This window comes from Rhamphochromis longiceps, linkage group LG1 (assembly GCF_057381845.1).
Source record: "Rhamphochromis longiceps isolate RC_006_pf linkage group LG1, R_longiceps_female_GT1.1, whole genome shotgun sequence".
NCBI lineage: Eukaryota > Metazoa > Chordata > Actinopteri > Cichliformes > Cichlidae > Rhamphochromis > Rhamphochromis longiceps.
In genome coordinates, this window is record NC_140557.1 from 28,867,661 (window position 1) to 28,885,021 (window position 17,361).

General features: G+C 41.7%; 1 protein-coding gene and 1 long non-coding RNA gene across 3 annotated transcripts; one reads left to right on the plus strand and one right to left on the minus strand.

Moving 5' to 3' along the window:
* Nucleotides 1-304: 304 nt before the first annotated feature.
* On the plus strand, nt 305-17,321 carry tmod2 (tropomodulin 2). 2 transcript variants are annotated; one of them, XM_085404930.1, is made up of 10 exons: nt 305-457; nt 5,858-6,077; nt 7,173-7,329; nt 12,824-12,946; nt 13,297-13,371; nt 13,458-13,588; nt 13,665-13,772; nt 13,853-13,996; nt 14,135-14,279; nt 14,857-17,321. In XM_085404930.1, exons 2-10 carry the CDS (start codon nt 5,952-5,954, stop codon nt 14,886-14,888), a joined length of 1,041 nt encoding a protein of 346 aa, XP_085261056.1. In that variant the 5' UTR covers nt 305-457; nt 5,858-5,951; the 3' UTR covers nt 14,889-17,321. The 2 variants fall into 2 exon arrangements, with proteins under 2 accessions (XP_085261056.1, XP_085261062.1); XM_085404936.1 differs by having other exon boundaries at nt 353-457; nt 5,862-6,077.
* LOC146678923 (uncharacterized) lies at nt 9,325-10,210 on the minus strand. Its single transcript, XR_014911556.1, has 3 exons — nt 10,175-10,210; nt 9,764-10,044; nt 9,325-9,627 (listed from the first exon to the last, which is right to left on the minus strand). It is a non-coding gene; the product is annotated as an uncharacterized LOC146678923 (long non-coding RNA).
* Nucleotides 17,322-17,361: the final 40 nt, after the last annotated feature.

The following is a 17,361-nucleotide window of genomic DNA, read 5'->3' on the forward strand; positions in this document are numbered from 1 at the left end:
GTAAAGACGTCATATTTAATTATCATGATGAGTAGCAGTGGCAATCATCCAAAGCTTATCTCAGCGTCTCAGTGCATTTCAATTCTTGTCCAAATTTGGTCAAAATAATACCTCTTTTTTATTTCATTTTTAAATATATTTTTGTTTAAATAGAGAAATTTTATGTTACTTTGTTTTATTTTATTTTACTCTATTTATTATTTTATTTCAGTTTGCCTCCTCCATATTTCATATGATTGGTCTCTTGTAGGAGAAAGGGCGGGTTTATTAGTGCCATTGGTTGAGGCTTGGGATACTACCATCCTATTCGTTCAACCAGACGTTACTCATATACTGTTCGGTTCCCTTTTCCTGTGTTACCGCCCTTACCCTGAGTGAGGAGTCAAGCACAGAAGACATCGCATTGGGAAGACTGGTGCTATTTGGACATTCCCTAGCTAGGTCCCATCAGCCTCAGGTAAGGAAATAGACGACTGTTTGAGGTTGGAAATCACTCATCACGAACAACTGTATAGCTTTGCCTGCTGTCATTTGTAGTATGTTCACTGTGGCTGCTAAACGGCTAGCAACTTGAGTGAACTGCAAAGGTTAGCGCGTTAGCTTCTACATTTCATCGGACTGTTTCCCATGGTAGTGTCCGTCCGATACGTGCAGCTAAGTTAGCAGAGCAAGTGCCCCATGAACCGCTTGTTCTGGCTTGAACTGAAGTGTGGCGGATTTTGCTAGGCGGTGATAATTACAATCATTATGGCTGCTGTCAGCGTGGTAATCATAAACATGTCAAGAACGGGTTAGCTAACGCCATTCCATAGCCCGCGGTGTCTCCAGAAGATGAGACCAGCTAAGTTTTCACCAAAAGTAGCATATTTGATATTTATTATGTTAGTAGTGCTGTGTGGTATGTGGTGTAACTGCAGATTAACCCGGGTCTTCTCTCTTCTGTATGTATGATTATTGCTAATGCTATGCAGAATGTAGGTCCAATATAATGTGAGCTGCCCATCCCTGCTAGCCAGACAAATAATTAGAAACGCGGTATGAATAGTGCCTGTATTTCTCTATTTGACCGAGACAAGAGTTGTTTGTTTTTGTGTTTTTTAAAGGACATACCTTTGGTGGGATGGCTCACACCATTGTTAGAGGTTAAGGGAAGACTTTGTACTGCTTGTCATCAAAGTGCAAAGTCATTTTACCTGTATCGCAAGTATTCTGACACATTCTTTGCTCAAGATTTAGCGTGAGGGTTTATTGGTGTGTTCACAATGGTAGTTTCACCAAGCAGGACTCAGTGGTGAATGAAGGGTGTGGCCCAAGACGTCAGCTTGGGTACTTGTGGTTTTTTGCCTTTAAGCCCCAGGGCAGGAGGCCTCCTTCCTGGATCTGAGAGTCATGCTTTGTAGCCAAATAATAATGTTGTGGTGGTTGCTGAATTGACTTTTCTTTTTTTTCTTTTTTTTTTCTTGAACTGCCACCACTGCAGTATTGCAGATAAACTGGCTTCTCAAATAGGTTTTGTTTACCCCGCATACCTTTCACTGAAGGGTGAAACCTGGCTCTGAGCCATGGTAGTGAATGGTGGCTTTAGTTTTTACAAAGAAGTGATGAGTTTTCTTGAGCCTGTATTCATACCCTAGCCCCCCCCCCCAGCTGAAGGCTAGGCCACTCCTTGAATCCGTTCTCATTATATAATAATGTGGTGTGTCTGGAGTGTGCGGGCAGGTCAGAGGGAATACACAAATCGTGTATGGTTGTTAGAGTACCACCCCACTTCCTGTCTCACCCTTGTCCGCTTTGTAAAGGAGCTGTTAGGAAACATTGTGTGAGTGCAAAGTTTTGTTTTTATGACTTAGCTTTTTAGCTATTAAATAAAAATGAAACTATTACCCTGGCAGTATCATATTTCAAACACTTTTCTCCTTTTCCTGACTCCTATATCAATGACTGTTTTCACTTTAATATGCATAGTAATATTTCAGTATCAGTGTGATCAAGCCTCTCTGTTTTCTCTCTGTTCCATCTGTTTTCTATCATTTCAAACACTTTCAGGCACCTGGAGAGACTGAACAAACACACACACACACACACACACACACACACACACACACACACACACACACACACACACACACACACAAAGTGAGTAACAGCAGGGTGGAGAGAGGAACAGCAGAGCGTAAAACTGGAGGAGAGTAGGTGGGAGGTGGAAGTACAGAGTTGTTTCCCATGAGTAGCATAGCTGGGTCATTCTAACTATAGTCTTTTTGTGCTGCAGTTAGGGTGGTGTTCTGTAATAATGCAATACCAGTCAGTGCTTCCTGTTCATCTTTAGGCTGCAAATTACTATTTGTGCAGCTTCTGCCTGCTGAGATCAAACCCATTGTGGCAAGAATTACGCTTGACTGAGATGAACTTAATGTTTTCTTGTAGCTCCCATCAGGTTATAGCATTTACTCTAGGCATATCTGGGGTGGTGTCTAATAACGTATCACAGCAGGTACGCAATTAGATATCAGACGCTGTCACTTTTGGAAAGAGGATAGTGCCCCACATTTGGCCTGAAACTGAGATAATGCTAAAGGTAGAACCAGATATTTTACATTGCACTCTCTCCATTTGTCTTACTTAATAATATCCTGAAGAATGGGGCCACTACTCTTGCTGTAAAATTGGAGCACAGAGTAGTTCCCATGAAACTTTGGTTGAAGTGATACAGATTCTCAAGAATAAAACTTTAGTTTAACTTTGCAGATGTCTCCTGCAGGGGGGGAGACCTCCAGGTGAATTTACATTAATAATAATAATAATGGATTGGATTTATATAGCGCTTTTCAAGGCACCCAAAGCGCTTGTTATATTTATATGGGTCTGTGTGTAGCCTGAGTGGACAGGCGAGTGTAGCATGCAGGCAGGTTTGCAGTGTTGTTGGCCTTGAGCCATCTGTTGTTCTCTTGAAGGATTAGCAGACGAGGAGGTGAAGGAGAAAGGAATCAGTCAGATTGGACTAATGGATCCTTCCAGTGTCTCCAGCTAGGCCTGAGCTAACCTATTGTTATCATTATCTCTGTCTCCGTGCTCCATTTCTTTTCTGTCTGTCTTTTTTCTAATGTGTTCAATAATCTGTCAGTGAAGTGGAAAGTGAGAGAAAGCTGGATAAATAGTGTTAGGATTCCAGAACAAGTAAAAGGAAAGACATCTGCAAAGCCATAAAATCAGGTTATACTCCCAGCCACAGAAATGCCTGTTTCCCCCACACTCGGTGTTGATCATAAAAATGCACAATAACCCTCCTCCTCCAGAATGAGCTAAAGCTTGTGATGATGTCACGAGAAACGTATCCTAGTGCCATTCCATGATCGCAGGCCAGGCGACTGTTGTGGTATTTGGAGCATGCAGTGTGATTTTCATATGATTTGGATGCATGGGATTTTTTTTTTTTCCTGTCCTGTGACATAAAATCTAAAAGGTAGACTGTGTTCAACAAAAGTACTGTTTTCCTCTCATGCAGTTTCTTGGATTTTCTTCCGTAGGTGTTTAATTTGTAAAAATGAAATTTATAAACTTGCATGACGACTTCACCACCTTACTGTTAGCAGTGATAGGATTGATTAGCATAGAATTGAACAAGATAACAGTGTAAGTGTAGATTATTACATTTGTGAGCTTAGATTTTCCAGTCATCATTGAAGACATTTGAGCTTCATCTGCTGGAACTCACACTTGTGAATGCCCGTGCAATGACTATTGCAGTCATTTCAGAAATAAATGTGTGTAGCCGTAGCACAGTAATGGAGGAGATGGGGGGGAAAATTAGATGAGGACAGAGCCTGGATTGTTGAGACAATGAACTGAATGGTGTGAGAGACACCGGCCTTGTTGGACTCCTCGGGAATTCCCTTGATTGGAGAAACTAGCCAGACAGCAACGGGGAGCACATTGCATTGACTAAATCTTCATCAATAGTGTGACGAGGAGATGAAAGATTTTAAAATATTTCAATGAAGATTTTTTAATTTTCTCAAACAAAACAAAATCTGTTATGTTAAACAAATGAAATGAATATTTCTGGCAGGCTTGACTTTTGGCTAAATTGTTATAAAACAAAAGACGTGGCAGTGTCTGTAAATGATTTGGCTCCAAGTGTTAGTTTGATCCTTAAAACATACAAAAGCAGCAACATTTGAATCACAATGTTTATTACAATTTTTTTTTTTTTTTTTTTTTGTGGCAACTAAATCATTTCTTTGAATGTGCACGCACTTGTTCTTTTTCTGTAGTGCTCAGTTACACAAGGGAAAACAGAGGTTGGAAAACATCCTGTGTTACCTTTGAAATTGTTACTTTGAAGAAGGGGGACCCAGTCTGAGACCACTCACAGTCAGCTGTCCCCAGGCTGACTTTGGTGCATCAAGATGGCAATAATAATAGCAATAAGATGGAGACAGTCTGTTGTCAGTCTGCAATTAAATGCCAGCTAGCTGGTAATTAAAATTTACATTTGGTCCTGACATTCAGAGTCCAGCCAGAACTTCGAAAGCAGAAATTCCTCCACAAGTAGTGACATTGTTACTGCAGAGTGGCAATTTAATTGTAAAATCACAAAGGAACTCAGCAGCCTTATGTTTATTTAAGAAAATAATCAGAGTGCAAACAGCTAGCAACCAGAGAGTCGAGTCTTCGATTGCAAAGAGAAGCATCAGAGACGAGTCGTATCACTGGCACAGATTGACTCCGATTGGTTGCATGAGCAATTATTTGCAAACCTTCACCAGCCTGATAGTGATTACAGTCTGAGTCAGACTGCGATTGTCTGGAGGCAGGTTGCCTCCCACTGGGCGACATGTACAGTTGAGTGTGTTGCGCATTCAACATCAGGATGACTGTTGGTTAGTACAACTGCAAACATTTTTCTGGTTACCAGGAGTTTGCTGTAATATTTTTGGAAAGTGACAGTCATAAATTCTTATTACAAACTTGAGAATCCGGTCAGAATGTAATAATGGATGTGGCACTAATCTATAGGTAACAACTACAATGAGGTTCCTTGGTTTATTTGCTTTTACACTACTGGAGCAGCCACGAAAGAATGTCTGTTCTAAATATACACTTACATGCACAGTTGCTTTTCTTGCAGAAGAGGGGCACAACTGTTTTTTCTTTTCACTGTGACAAAAATCAGTTGTTTTAAAAGAATACAAGTTTAAGTGTGTTTCCAAAAGTGTACACCAATTATTTGGAGAAGTAGCATCTGTGGAGTCCTGCAGGGAGTTTGGAAAATCACGAGGTCGCTCTGTGTTCGGACTGTGGCGTGGGAGAGGAAACTGCCTCTTGATTTTATTTGAAAGGACACACACTCAGTCACTAACTCCTTCGCTTATCTGAGCTTTATTTAAACTTAACTGCAATGTTATGCTCAGCCTTTCAGTCCCAAAAGACAAAGAGACACATGCATTTCCTCATTTTTATTTAGAAAAAGCTTCCTTTATTTCTTCTTCTGTCTTGATAGTGTTTTATAAACTTTCTCAAAATTTTCATTTGCAAAGAGCTGTAGTTGATCCTTATGGGATTGGTCAGATGTTTTGTCCAAGCCTGAGAAAGTTCTTTGTTCCAGCTCTGTGTGTGTTGGGTGTGTGTTCACCCATCATTACATCATCCCAAGGCCTTATTATCCAGCCCAGCTGTGATCAAGTGTTGGTTCACAGCAATAAGATAAACAATCTTTATCTCAGTTAACGACATGCAATTTAAAATTGTCTTTTTGTGAGTCAGCATAATAAAATGAAATGTATGCACCATCCAGCGCTCATCACTAATTTATTTGTGTGTGTGTGTGTGTGTGTGTGTGTGTGCTTGTTTTCAGGTAGTGTCTTCCTGGTTTGGAGCAGTAATCCCGAGAAGAGCAGTGTGGCTGTGGTCTGGTGTTCGGTGTTGCTTAGCAAGCTATAGCTGGTACCATGGCGTTGTCCTACAAGAAGGATCTGGATAAATACAAGGATCTCGATGAAGATGAAATCCTCAACAAACTGTCGGCAGAGGAGCTCAAACAGCTGGAGACGGCCCTCGAGGAGATGGACCCTGAGGTCAGGGCTCGATGCAGGTTGGAGGAGCTCCAGGGCTCCTCAGTGGGAGGAAGTTCATTTAGAGAAAGGATTTATTGAAAGGGATTTATTGGCTTATCTCAAAATAAAATAAAAAAAACACTATGCAGACACAAGTGGGTCATTAGATTTGTTAAATGACTAATCGTTTTTCCAACTTTACGTCTCTTGTTGTGGTTGTAGTGCCAAATGGCGCAAAGTAGACCTGGTTGTGACAGGTTAATGGTTGGGAAATTTCCCCCCTGGAATGCCTTTAACCTCACTAATTCACATGTAATGGTGGGTTTTTTTTCTCGTGTGCTCTGACAGTCACTTCCCACTCCAGTCTCTATGGTTTGGAAAATAATTTAAAGCTGCAGCGGCTCAGGCTGCCAAGTCTTTGTGAGAAGAGCTGTACAGCGTAATGAAATCCCCTCCAAGCCCCTGGACGTTTTCTTTAATTTCCATTCAGTGAGGCAAATCGGTCTACATGGCGACCACACGGGGCCCACAGGAAACAGTCAGCAGCAATGGGAAAATAATCATTTCTGGGTCTCATGTCGGTGAAGAGATGAAATCTCATTTGGTGTGGATGCAAAACAAAGCACTGAATTTTGTTTGTTGCTGTGTGTATAGATTAACACACGGCCTTGTTTGCTCTCTGCCAAGTTTTTTTTTTTTTTTTTTTTTTTTTTTTTTTTATTCACCCACAACTAAATATTCACAAGCTGCATTTTTGGATTAATCAAGTTCAACTGGTTTTAAAGTATTCTTTTACTTCCTTTTTGAGCAGCTTGTATTTCATGTTTTAATTTCTCATGTGACTGTCAAACTCCTGCTTCTGGCAACTAACACAGAGGCCGGAAGATGCAGAGGATACACTAGCAGAAATGTTTTTTGTTCTTTTTTTCTAACAAATGGTGCCAAATATTGTTTAGCTTGGATTGTGCAACTTTTTCAATGTGTGGAAAAGGCTTTTAAAGCCTGCTTAAATGGATTTGATGAAAGTCTGGTCAAGGAGTTGTGCTGCGGCTTCATTACGGTGCATAAGTGCACTGAGGTCTTAAGCTCTAATGTGGCTCCATGTCTTGTTCCCAGAATGCTCTTCTCCCAGCGGGTTTACGTCAAAAAGACCAGACGTCTAAGACAGCTAGTGGACCGTTCGACAGAGAACGTCTGCTCAAATACCTGGAGAAGGAAGCCATGGAGTATAAGGACAGAGACGATATAGTGCCTTTCACTGGAGAGAAAAAAGGTGGGTTGTTTTTTTTTTTGCTTTTTTCTCGACAGCGCGACCAACTAATCACCAATAACACCGGCAACAAGGTGCTATTACATGTTAGTGCTGTATTACTCGGGGGATGGAGATTCAGGGTGCACCTGCAGACCTAGCAGTAATTACTCTTCACCTGTGTTTGCAGATATTATTAAGACATGCTTGCACTTACATATAAGCATGTCTGCTCAGCATAGAGCAGTGTTGGGAGGGTGTGCTAATACTAAAGAAGGGAGGAAGGATTTTACATTTTGAAACTATGTTTTAATTGATGCTTTTAATAGATATGTTTATTTATATGCAAGCCTGAAACATATTTTTGAACCATGTTGGCCTGAAGTATACTACATAGAGTATAGTATATATTATACTCTCTATATAGTATGTACTGTGCTTGAACTCACAGCATAGTAGTATGATTGTCTGCCAAACCGTATGGGTTTAATGTCAGACTGATATATCCTAATCTTTCCGTGTGAAACTTGTTCTGATGGGTTTTGTGACATACTTGTGACACTCTTATCCACCTCTTAGAGGAATCAAAAGGTGAAATTCTTTATGTGGCAAAAAGCCAGAAATGCAGACGAGTGAGTAGAGTAGAAACCTCAGTGGGAAAAGTAGGAAAGTTTTTATGAGATGAAGCAGTTCCTTTTGTCGGGATCTCCACAGATGGGAATCTGAAAGCTACTCCCTCACCAGAGAGGAAACATGGACTGATGTGTTCCACTGACCTTACCATGGCCTCTTAGGAAATTAGTGTGTGCGTGTGTGTGTGTTTGCAGTGACAACATGGAAAACTCACATCACTGTGGTTTTGTGGAATGCAGCTGATTCTCTTTTCATTGTTAGACTCACCCCCTGCTGATAACTAATGTGGTCATGAGTGTTTATGTCTCTAGTTTCAAACTTCACATAATTTCTGAGAAAAACACTCAGTGTGACTCCATGGTAACCATTTTTAACCCTCTCGCAGCTGAATTTGTTGTAGTTGTTTTTGTCGCTTCTCCATTATCCATCTTTTCTGTTGTTTATTCCTCTGTCTAAGATGTGTTATCTGTAGATAACGAGCAGATGATGTATGATCGATGAAGCTACTTTTAGCTGCTCCCTTATTACAGTTTTTCTCAAATGCTAAAAGACATTTCACAAATGTTTCCACCATGTTCCCCAATGTCTAAACACAACACCCTTTTCTAAAGCTACATAAACACAACCACACCTTCCCACTGCAAAACTCAAACTTTCACAACAAAAGAGCAGCTTGAAGCTTTCAAAAATGTAAACACTATACACATCATTACACACTACAGCAAAACAATTAAAAACACAATGCTCAATTTGTGAGAAGGTTCTTTGTTTCATAACTGCCAATGCATATTTTTAGAAACTATACAGTAACGGATCGTCGTAGATCTCTGCAGAGGATTAGGCATTTAGATTTGTGTTTCATATGAAGAGTATAAATCTATAGGAAATCCTGCATGTACGTACACTACTGTAACACAACTCAATGCAAAAACAGAATCTATTGCACACAACAGTACTCTTGAAAACATGATCAGGGTGTGAAGTTTTTTTTAATTTACATTATTCACACCACAATCACTGTGCGGCATCATGTCGCTGAGCTGCATCGGGCCACATCACCTCATCCACATCGCAGGCTATATTGTCTCTTGCCAGGCACCGCGGGAAAAACGCCCTGGAATGGCAAATCCATCTTTGGAAGGCCTCCGCTGGGATGTCAACACAGGCCAGCTCCATTGCCCTTAGGAGGTTGTCTCTTGTGTATGGTTGTCTGTCATAAACCTTCCATCTCCACGATGAGAAGAACTCCTCTATAGGGTTCAGGAAAGGGGAGTAGGGTGGCAGACAGACGTTTAAAAAGTGGTCACTGTTGGTGGTGAACCACTCTCTGATTTGGTTTGTTCTGTAGAAGCGGACATTGTCCCAAATGATCACATCAATGTGATGTGCGGGCCTAGGATGGTGTTGGTGGTGGTCCAGGAGGATGTCCTTTAGCTCCTCTAGGAAGGTGAAGAGACGTTGGGTGTTGTAAGACCCAAGGACAGCATGCCGGTGGACAAGCCCCTCCGAACCCATGGCCGCACAAAGGGTAATATTACCCCCCCCCCCCCGTTGGCCAGGGACCTCGGTGATGGCTCTTTGGCCAATGATGTTACGGCCTCTTTGCCTTCGTTTCTACAGGTTGTAGCCAGCCTCATCCAGGAAGAGGTAATCATGAGGTCTGGCCATCGTGTCCAACTGTATTATCCTCTGTGAAAATGTGAAAGTGCACAGGTGTTCAGAACAACAGTCAATCAGGTAGCACAGTATTGTGCAGAAGTAATGTAGGCCACTGAGCAACACAGTATGTCCACTAACTGTACTGTGAACATGGATGTAAACTTACTTGCACATACTCGTAACGTAGGTCTTTGTGTCGCGCAGAGTTGCGCTCAAAGGGAACCCTATAGACCTGTTTCATCTGTCTTTTGGTGCCGGAGAACTTGGTCTATTGTGGCCAAGCTGACATCGTCAGTGCTCTCAAAGTTTACATTATCGGCAATGACTTTGTCTCTGATCTCCCAGAGTCTGATGAGGTTGTTCCCACGAACCATATCCACAATGAGGGTTTCTTGTGCCGCTGTAAATATAGCAACCCTCCCACCTCTATGTGGCATTCTTTCAACTCTACAGAAAGAAACATGTGTTGTCAATTGACATGTGTTACAATACAGTCACAACTGATTTGAAACCAATAGACTACTTTCACAGGTTTGTAAAACTGTATTGTGACAGAGAAAGCAATAGAGTTCAATACCTGTTGTGTTGTCTGAATGCCCTGATAATGGTGGCCACGGTGAACCTACTCAGGTGTGGACGGACTCTTAGTCCTGCTTCAGCCATTGTCATGCCATGGTCAATGACTGTTGCTCGCATCTCGTCCGTAATGATGGCGTGAGGTTGTCTTGCTCTCCCCCCTGGACCTTCTCCTCTCCCATGTTGGCCTCCTCCTCTTCCTCGTTGTCCTGCTCCTCTGCCTCCTCTCATTTGAACTCCTCTTCCTCGTTGGCCTGCTCCTCTTCCTCCTCTCATTTGAACTCCTCTTCCTTGTTGGCCTGCTCCTCTTCTTCCAGGGCCAGCTCTTCTCCCTCCTCTGCATCGAATTCCTCTTCCCCTGACTCTGCCTTCATCCGTTGTGTTTGTTTGGAATCTTCAGCATACTGTGCACTCTGAACTTGCTTTTATACATGTGGTCACAGCATTAGCAACAGGTGTCTTCAATTTTGAGTCGTTGTGTGTAATGAATGACGCCAGGTCATTGTGTTCAAAGATTGCTGACTGTGGCAAGCATGTTGCATCACATGAGCTTTCATTTGAGAATATGAGCAGAGTTCTTTTGCAGCTTGTGTTTTAGCAAGGAAAGATGTGTTTAGATTTATGACAACGGAGGATTGTGTTCTGTGAATTGTGTCTTCATGTGACATGTGTTTATGATATTGGTAAATGATGGCTAGATTTAGTAAATGTGTTTAGACAACTGGTTATTTGGTTTAGAGGGTTGGCTTTTGTAACAGTGTAGAGCTCCGCACTTTTGATTTGGCAGATTTTTACACCGGATGCCCTTCCTGACGCAACTCCAAAGTTATTTGTGCCACCTCCTGGGAGTGAAGCATGGACTATTCAGTTGTTAGGCGAAAGTGTAAAGCGCTACACTGTGGAGCGGCGAAGATGTGTGATCGATAGAAGCCTGATAAGCATTTTGTTTGCTTAGGTTACAGTGGAGGGCGTTACTGTTGCACCAAGGAAAATACAAACACACAGCAGATGTGTTCCACATGCTCACAGTGCTCAGTTTTTCTCATGAATTGCTTTCAGAGTTGAAGCATATGGCTTTAAGCGTCCATGTAACAAAGCTATACTGATGTGATACTGCAAGTCAACTAAGCCTATTACTACAAATTCACTGTTCATGATAATAGTTCAGTTAGTTTAATTATTCTGGTTGAATACACACTAGTACAATGTGTAACCTGGGTTAGCCTTACGCACCCAAATAACAAGAGCGAATTGAATAGCTGAAAACAGATGGACAGACGTCCAAAGATTTCCTATATTTATTAGTAGGTATACATGTTTTGTACTGTTTTTGCTCATGTTCTGTAATTACCTCTCCGTGTTGGTTACTGTTACCTGGTTATGTGGTGAGCAAAGCCACATGATCAGAATCATTTGGAAGAGATAACAAAAGCCTGCGGTTTGCTGTAAATGCCGGCGATGGTGGAAAAACTGGTTTGCAGCTTCAGTTGACCTAACCTTACCTGCTGTATCTGTGATGTTAACTTTGAGTTAGTAAATAAAGTTTTCATTTGTAAACGGTGATAGTGATAAACTGCTCATTTGTAGATGTTGAGATTTTTTTAACAATGCAAAAACAGATTAGTGCACGAAGACGGTGCCTTCTGCTTTAAGTTACAATTGAAACCTGATTGGAGAAACATGCCTCCCTTTGACACCTATTAGATAAGTTACTGCTAGAATCTAGTATTTCATGGGAGAAGCTTTTTGAATGAGAATCGATTTGAGCCAAAGATTTTATTTCTTCTTCCTTCTTTTTTTTTTTGAGGCACGTATACATTACTATCGTCATCTTTTATGTACAGTCCATGTGAATGCCTTTTGAGTTTTTAAATCCAGTTTTAAATCCGTCGTTCTATGGCCCTGGTTTTTCCTTGTTTCTGGCGAGTTGAATTTCGCTCCAGAGGGACTGGCACAGGATGCTGCCTGATGACTGTATTTAATGTTTGTTGGCTTTCAGGAAGTGCCAGTGCACCCCACTAGGGACCGGTTTGAGCAATTTGAGCAGCTTGACTGATTTAGGAGGGGGAGGGGGGGGGGAAATGAAGGGCTGTTCCCGGGGTGTTTTTGTTTAAGAAGACGGGCAAATGGAGAGGCAACAAATGGCACCCACTGGATGGTCTCTCTGCCCAGTGCAAGTGTTTGGTTGCCCCAGCAGTGCAGTTTAGATTAGACTCAAGTCATTGTTCCATGACTTCCTTTGTGCTTTCCGTTTCTTCCCTCTGATGGGTTACCATGGCAATACTGTAACTGTCAATGCGGTCCAAGTTGAGCGAGTCTTGTGCACACTTAACCTCTTGTAAGAAATGTAACCAGTTTAAAAAGTAATTCGCAATTTAAAATCCTTTAGTGACAGTCAGTGTCAGTGTAACTACCGTAGTTGCTCTTAAATGAAGCTTAATATGCTGCAAGGAATTGTGTAGAAATGGCCTAAAATGAGACTGTGATACATCATCCATGGTCCCAAAACTTGATGTTAAAGTAAAAAGTAAGTAGGTCTAAGGGAGTTTATTAACAGTTATGTGTTTGTTTTGTTTTTAAATAGAAAAGTATCTGTTTTTACTCGACTCCTTTGAAATTTGACTGAAGTGTTCTCTTTGTTTGCCCACAGGTAAAGTGTTTGTTCCTAAGCAAAAGCCAATAGAAACACGTAAGGAGGAGGTCACGACCCTTGATCCAGAATTGGAGGAAGCGCTCTCCAGTGCCACGGATACGGAGCTGTGTGATCTCGCAGGTAAGAATGAGAAAATACTTCAGAGAGTCTTTGTGGAAAGGCTTCAAAAACACAAGTGTTTAAGTGGGTGTGATTGAAGACAAGGCTGTATTGTAGTGGTGGGAACTTTCTCTGGGCTCAGTCTGTGCTGGGACAATAAAACACAAGCTCTTTTCACTCCTTTACTGTGTGTCTTGATGGGGGGAATAAAAAGGGCATTGAGCAAAATCACACCAGTGGCCTGCTATGCCATTTAGAATTGGTTACTTTTGTCCACACTGGAGAACATGCATGCATACATGTATCCATGTATGTTCTGGTCTGTGGTCTTAGCCTCAGTCACTGAAAATACCGTCTGCTTTCGTTCGCAGCGATCCTGGGTGTTCACACACTGGTTACCAGTAGTCAGACATATGATGGAACAGGAAGTAAAGAGGGTTACAACAGTGAGTATTAAACGTAATTTATCCCAGTTAACTCAACTATTCGGAAGAGAAAAATCTGCTGACCTACACTTGCGTTTGTGTCTTAGATGTGGTAAAAGGGGAGAAGATGAACCCAGTGTTCGATGAGCCTCCCAATCCCACTAACGTAGAAGACACTCTGCAGAGGGTGAAAAGCAATGACAGCACCTTAACAGAGGTCAACCTTAACAACATTAAGGTATGTAGAAACGTGCGTGTATGTATATGCTGGTCAGTCCCCGGACCAATGGCAGTGTCTTTGTCTGCTTTTCCAGAACATTCCGATTCCCACGCTGAAGGACTTCGCCAAATCCATGGAGAAGAACACGCACGTCAAGAAGTTCAGCCTGGCAGCCACGCGGAGTAACGACCCAGTCGCTGTGGTGAGTGGTTGATATGCTTCTCGTGGCTTTTGCAGACACCTGAGAACTTCACACTCACATCTTTGCCTTCTTCCTCCCAGGCGTTCAGCGACATGCTGCGGGAAAACAAAACATTGCGAAGTTTGAATTTGGAGTCCAACTTCATCACCGGGGCAGGAGTGCAGGCTTTGGTTGATGCATTGCGAGACAATGACATGCTCACAGAGATCAAAATAGACAACCAGGTACAGTAACAATTAGCTCAGAAGTTCCAGTAATGGAAAAGGAGGAAGGGGAAATTTCACACCTGTAATTTTGGTTTAGCTGAACAAGCTGTTGTATTTTTTTCTCTAATGAACTGTATCTATTTGTGCGTACTGTAGAGACAACAGCTGGGTACTACCGTAGAAATGGAGATTGCTAAAATGTTGGAAGAGAACAAGAGCATAGTGAAATTTGGCTACCACTTCACCCAGCAAGGGCCCCGATCCAGAGCTGCCGCAGCTATCACCAAGAACAACGACCTGGGTATGAACGCAGCACGCACAGACTCGACACTCTGAGATTTGTTTAAACTCGCAAAAGTCGGGCGAGCCGTTTCCGCTCCCCCCCCTCCCCCGCCTTCCTCTAGTCATCTGTTTTATGGGAGTGTGATGACATAGTTGAAACATCTGTTCAATATCTCACTCCGCAGTGACGACCTCTGCTCTCTCTTTTAGCTCCTCCTCCAGACAGAGTCGTGGTAGCACAGGTGTGATGCATGGGTGTGGCTCCCACGTGTGTCAGTGCATCAGTGATAACGGAGATTAGTTTCACAGTATTTGAATGGAGCGTTCACCATATTAACCGTGTGAACATTGACACTGCGTGATATGCAGCTTTGAGAGTGACGACATCTCACTTCTTGTTTTCTGCACATGCTGACACACACTGTATAAATAGGTGTACATTTTAACCACACAGCTCATGATGACTCACTCAGCGTCTTCATGATGAACTAACAAGCCTGCGTAGGGTTAAGATTGTGTAGCATTTTTACAGTTGGTTTTATTCGTGTGTTCTTTAAGTCTTTCACCTCTCGTTTTATTGTGCTTTTCCTCTCCAGTTCGCAGGAGGCGAGTGGAAGGGGATGTGTAGGGACGCCACGACACCAGTCTCCCAGCCAATCCTGTTTTTCATCTCATTGTGTGGAATAATTTCAGCCAATGCCCTGGTCTTTCTCATCTCACTGTGTGGAAACTTTAGTCTTGTGCCAAACTGCGGGGCAAGGCATGCTAAACCTGAACATACATCTGAGAAGAAGGGAAATAACTGGAATTGCCCTCTCCGTACACATGTTCATACTTATATGTTTATTATTATGTTGTTATTGAAGCTGTAAATCTTAGTTTTTAGTCATTCATTTCAGCTGCTCCCCCTTTTTTTGAGCCTTTACATTCTTTCCCCACTTTTTACTTGCTTTGTTTCCCGTTTTTACAATTCTACAATTATGTGAGCTACCAACAAGTACCAACAACATCAATAACAGCTCTATAAATACAGTAACTAATGGTGACCTTTGTGTCCTGATAGCTTGCTATTGAGGCTGAAGCGTCTTGTGGAATTCCTGTATTGATTAAGCACTCATCAGAGCGATACAGAGAGCTCTGAAGTTTAGTGATGACTTTAGCTTCAAGAAGTGATGTCATTCAAGGCTTGCCTAATCTGCTAGAGACACAGTGGTTATTGCTCGGAGATAAATACCAGACTGCTGACCTGAATGCCTGACTATACAGCTGAATGTTAGCATTGTGAAAACAAGGGCTGTTGTGCAGTGTTGTGCAGCGCGCTTGGCAACAGTTTACATGAGCAGGTGTTGTTTATTAGAGCTGCCTTGTAAAGCCAGAAGTACTGCTGAGTTGGAGTGGCTAACAAGGCGTGCAAAAAGTGCACCAGGTCTCTTAGCCAGTGCTGGTACTGTACTGTCAGCCCCACTCAGACTGTATATCAAAGATGGATATAGCCACTGCAACATTACCTATTGTTTTATGCAGTCTCATATTTTTTAAAACCTGAAAACTGGCTAGTCACAAGGAGGGTCCACCTTAAGTTGTATCCTTATTTTATATTCATTTTTGATGCAAATTTACTAAATTAAAAATTGTGTTTTATTAAATAGGATGTTAACATAGCCATTGAGGCCACAAACTTCAGCTCCCGTAGGCAGTAAGGTCATTTTCCTCATAGGCTTCTATATAATCAGATGTTTTCGAAAATGGAGGGGTCGCCCCCTGCTGGTCATTAAAAAGGATTCACGTTTAGGGTTCTTTCTTCACTGTGTCCATCTACATGTACAGTCTATGGTTTGATTTGAAACACCCTGCAGTAGCTGTTGGCTCGCCCCTCGTATAAAATGTATACTTTATCAGTGCGATATTGCTTTACTGTTTTATTCTATGATCTTGTTTTGATACGGTTCAGTTTCTGTTGCTAGTTTTTGTGATCACTTTATTTTCTTGACAGGAAGTTCTAACTGTTTTGATATTTTGGAGTAAGCAAAGCTGCGGTTGTGCTGTAAATGGACCGTGATATTATTGCCAGTCATGGCTATTAAGGCCTTGACCTGCTCCTACAGATGTCTGCTTAACATACTTGGTTTCACTGATGCTTAACCATGCCAAAGACTAACACATGCAGTGCTTAAAGTATCGATAGTAGACATAATGGTTACTGGCTCAGGTTTGGCTTTGTGACAGAGAGATTTACATCATGGCGTACAATGGTTTTACTTTTTTTTTTTTTTTAAATGTGTGATGTTCACAGTGGCATCTTCTTCGAGCAGTCCAATGAGGTGCGAGGAAGGTTTAGCAAAAGGTTTGCACAAAACTTTCTACTTTGACTTCTCAGGTTGCGACTGTTCGTGAAATGTTTCTTTGAACTACATCTCACTTTTAACTTTCCACTCAAACTTCCACACTCTCAGCAGTAAGAGGTCACTTATGAAATATTAGATGACACCACGCTGTGTGCGCATCAAGTAGACTTTCTTTAGCTCGAGATGGGTATAACAGGACTAATTCAGGAGTTACTTGAAACTTGTATATACTGTTTATGTGTAATAGGAACAATATCCTGGCATGAAGTCATCACCTGTGAACATCATGTTTCTGTTGACCAAAAATGTTTTCATCAGCCTCACATTCCTCACAAGAGCTGTACTGTTTTTATATCCATGCACTTTTTCCACGAGCATATCTGCTTCTTTTTTCCATTACTGTTTTTTCTCTTCCTGGTGGACACTCTGCTAAAGGAGAAAACTGCTTCCTTGCTTGAGCTTGTTAATAATACTCTGATTCATAAAAGCTATATAAATGATAAAAAATGCCATCTCAAATTCAAAGTGTGCACGTACACATAATGTTATATGTGCACCACGTGAACCTACAAAAGTCACTGCTGAGATTTTTTTTTTGTACCTTAAATCAAAACCCAGGTGTTAATGCAAGGATTCTGTATTATAAGAAAACCACAAGACTGGTAAAACGCACTGCTGAATATAAAACAACTTCAATAATAAATGTTTTTACATAATTTGTCTGTTCTGGGGTTTTTTGTTGTTGTTTTTTCCTCA

Coding starts and splice junctions, on each gene's coding strand:
- tmod2 (XM_085404930.1), top strand. CDS start 5,952: ATGGCGTTGTCCTACAAGAAGGATCTGGATAAATACAAGGATCTCGAT. Junction 12,947..13,296: donor GGAGCTGTGTGATCTCGCAG/GTAAGAATGAGA, acceptor TTTCGTTCGCAG/CGATCCTGGGTGTTCACACA. Junction 13,773..13,852: donor GTAACGACCCAGTCGCTGTG/GTGAGTGGTTGA, acceptor TCTTCCTCCCAG/GCGTTCAGCGACATGCTGCG.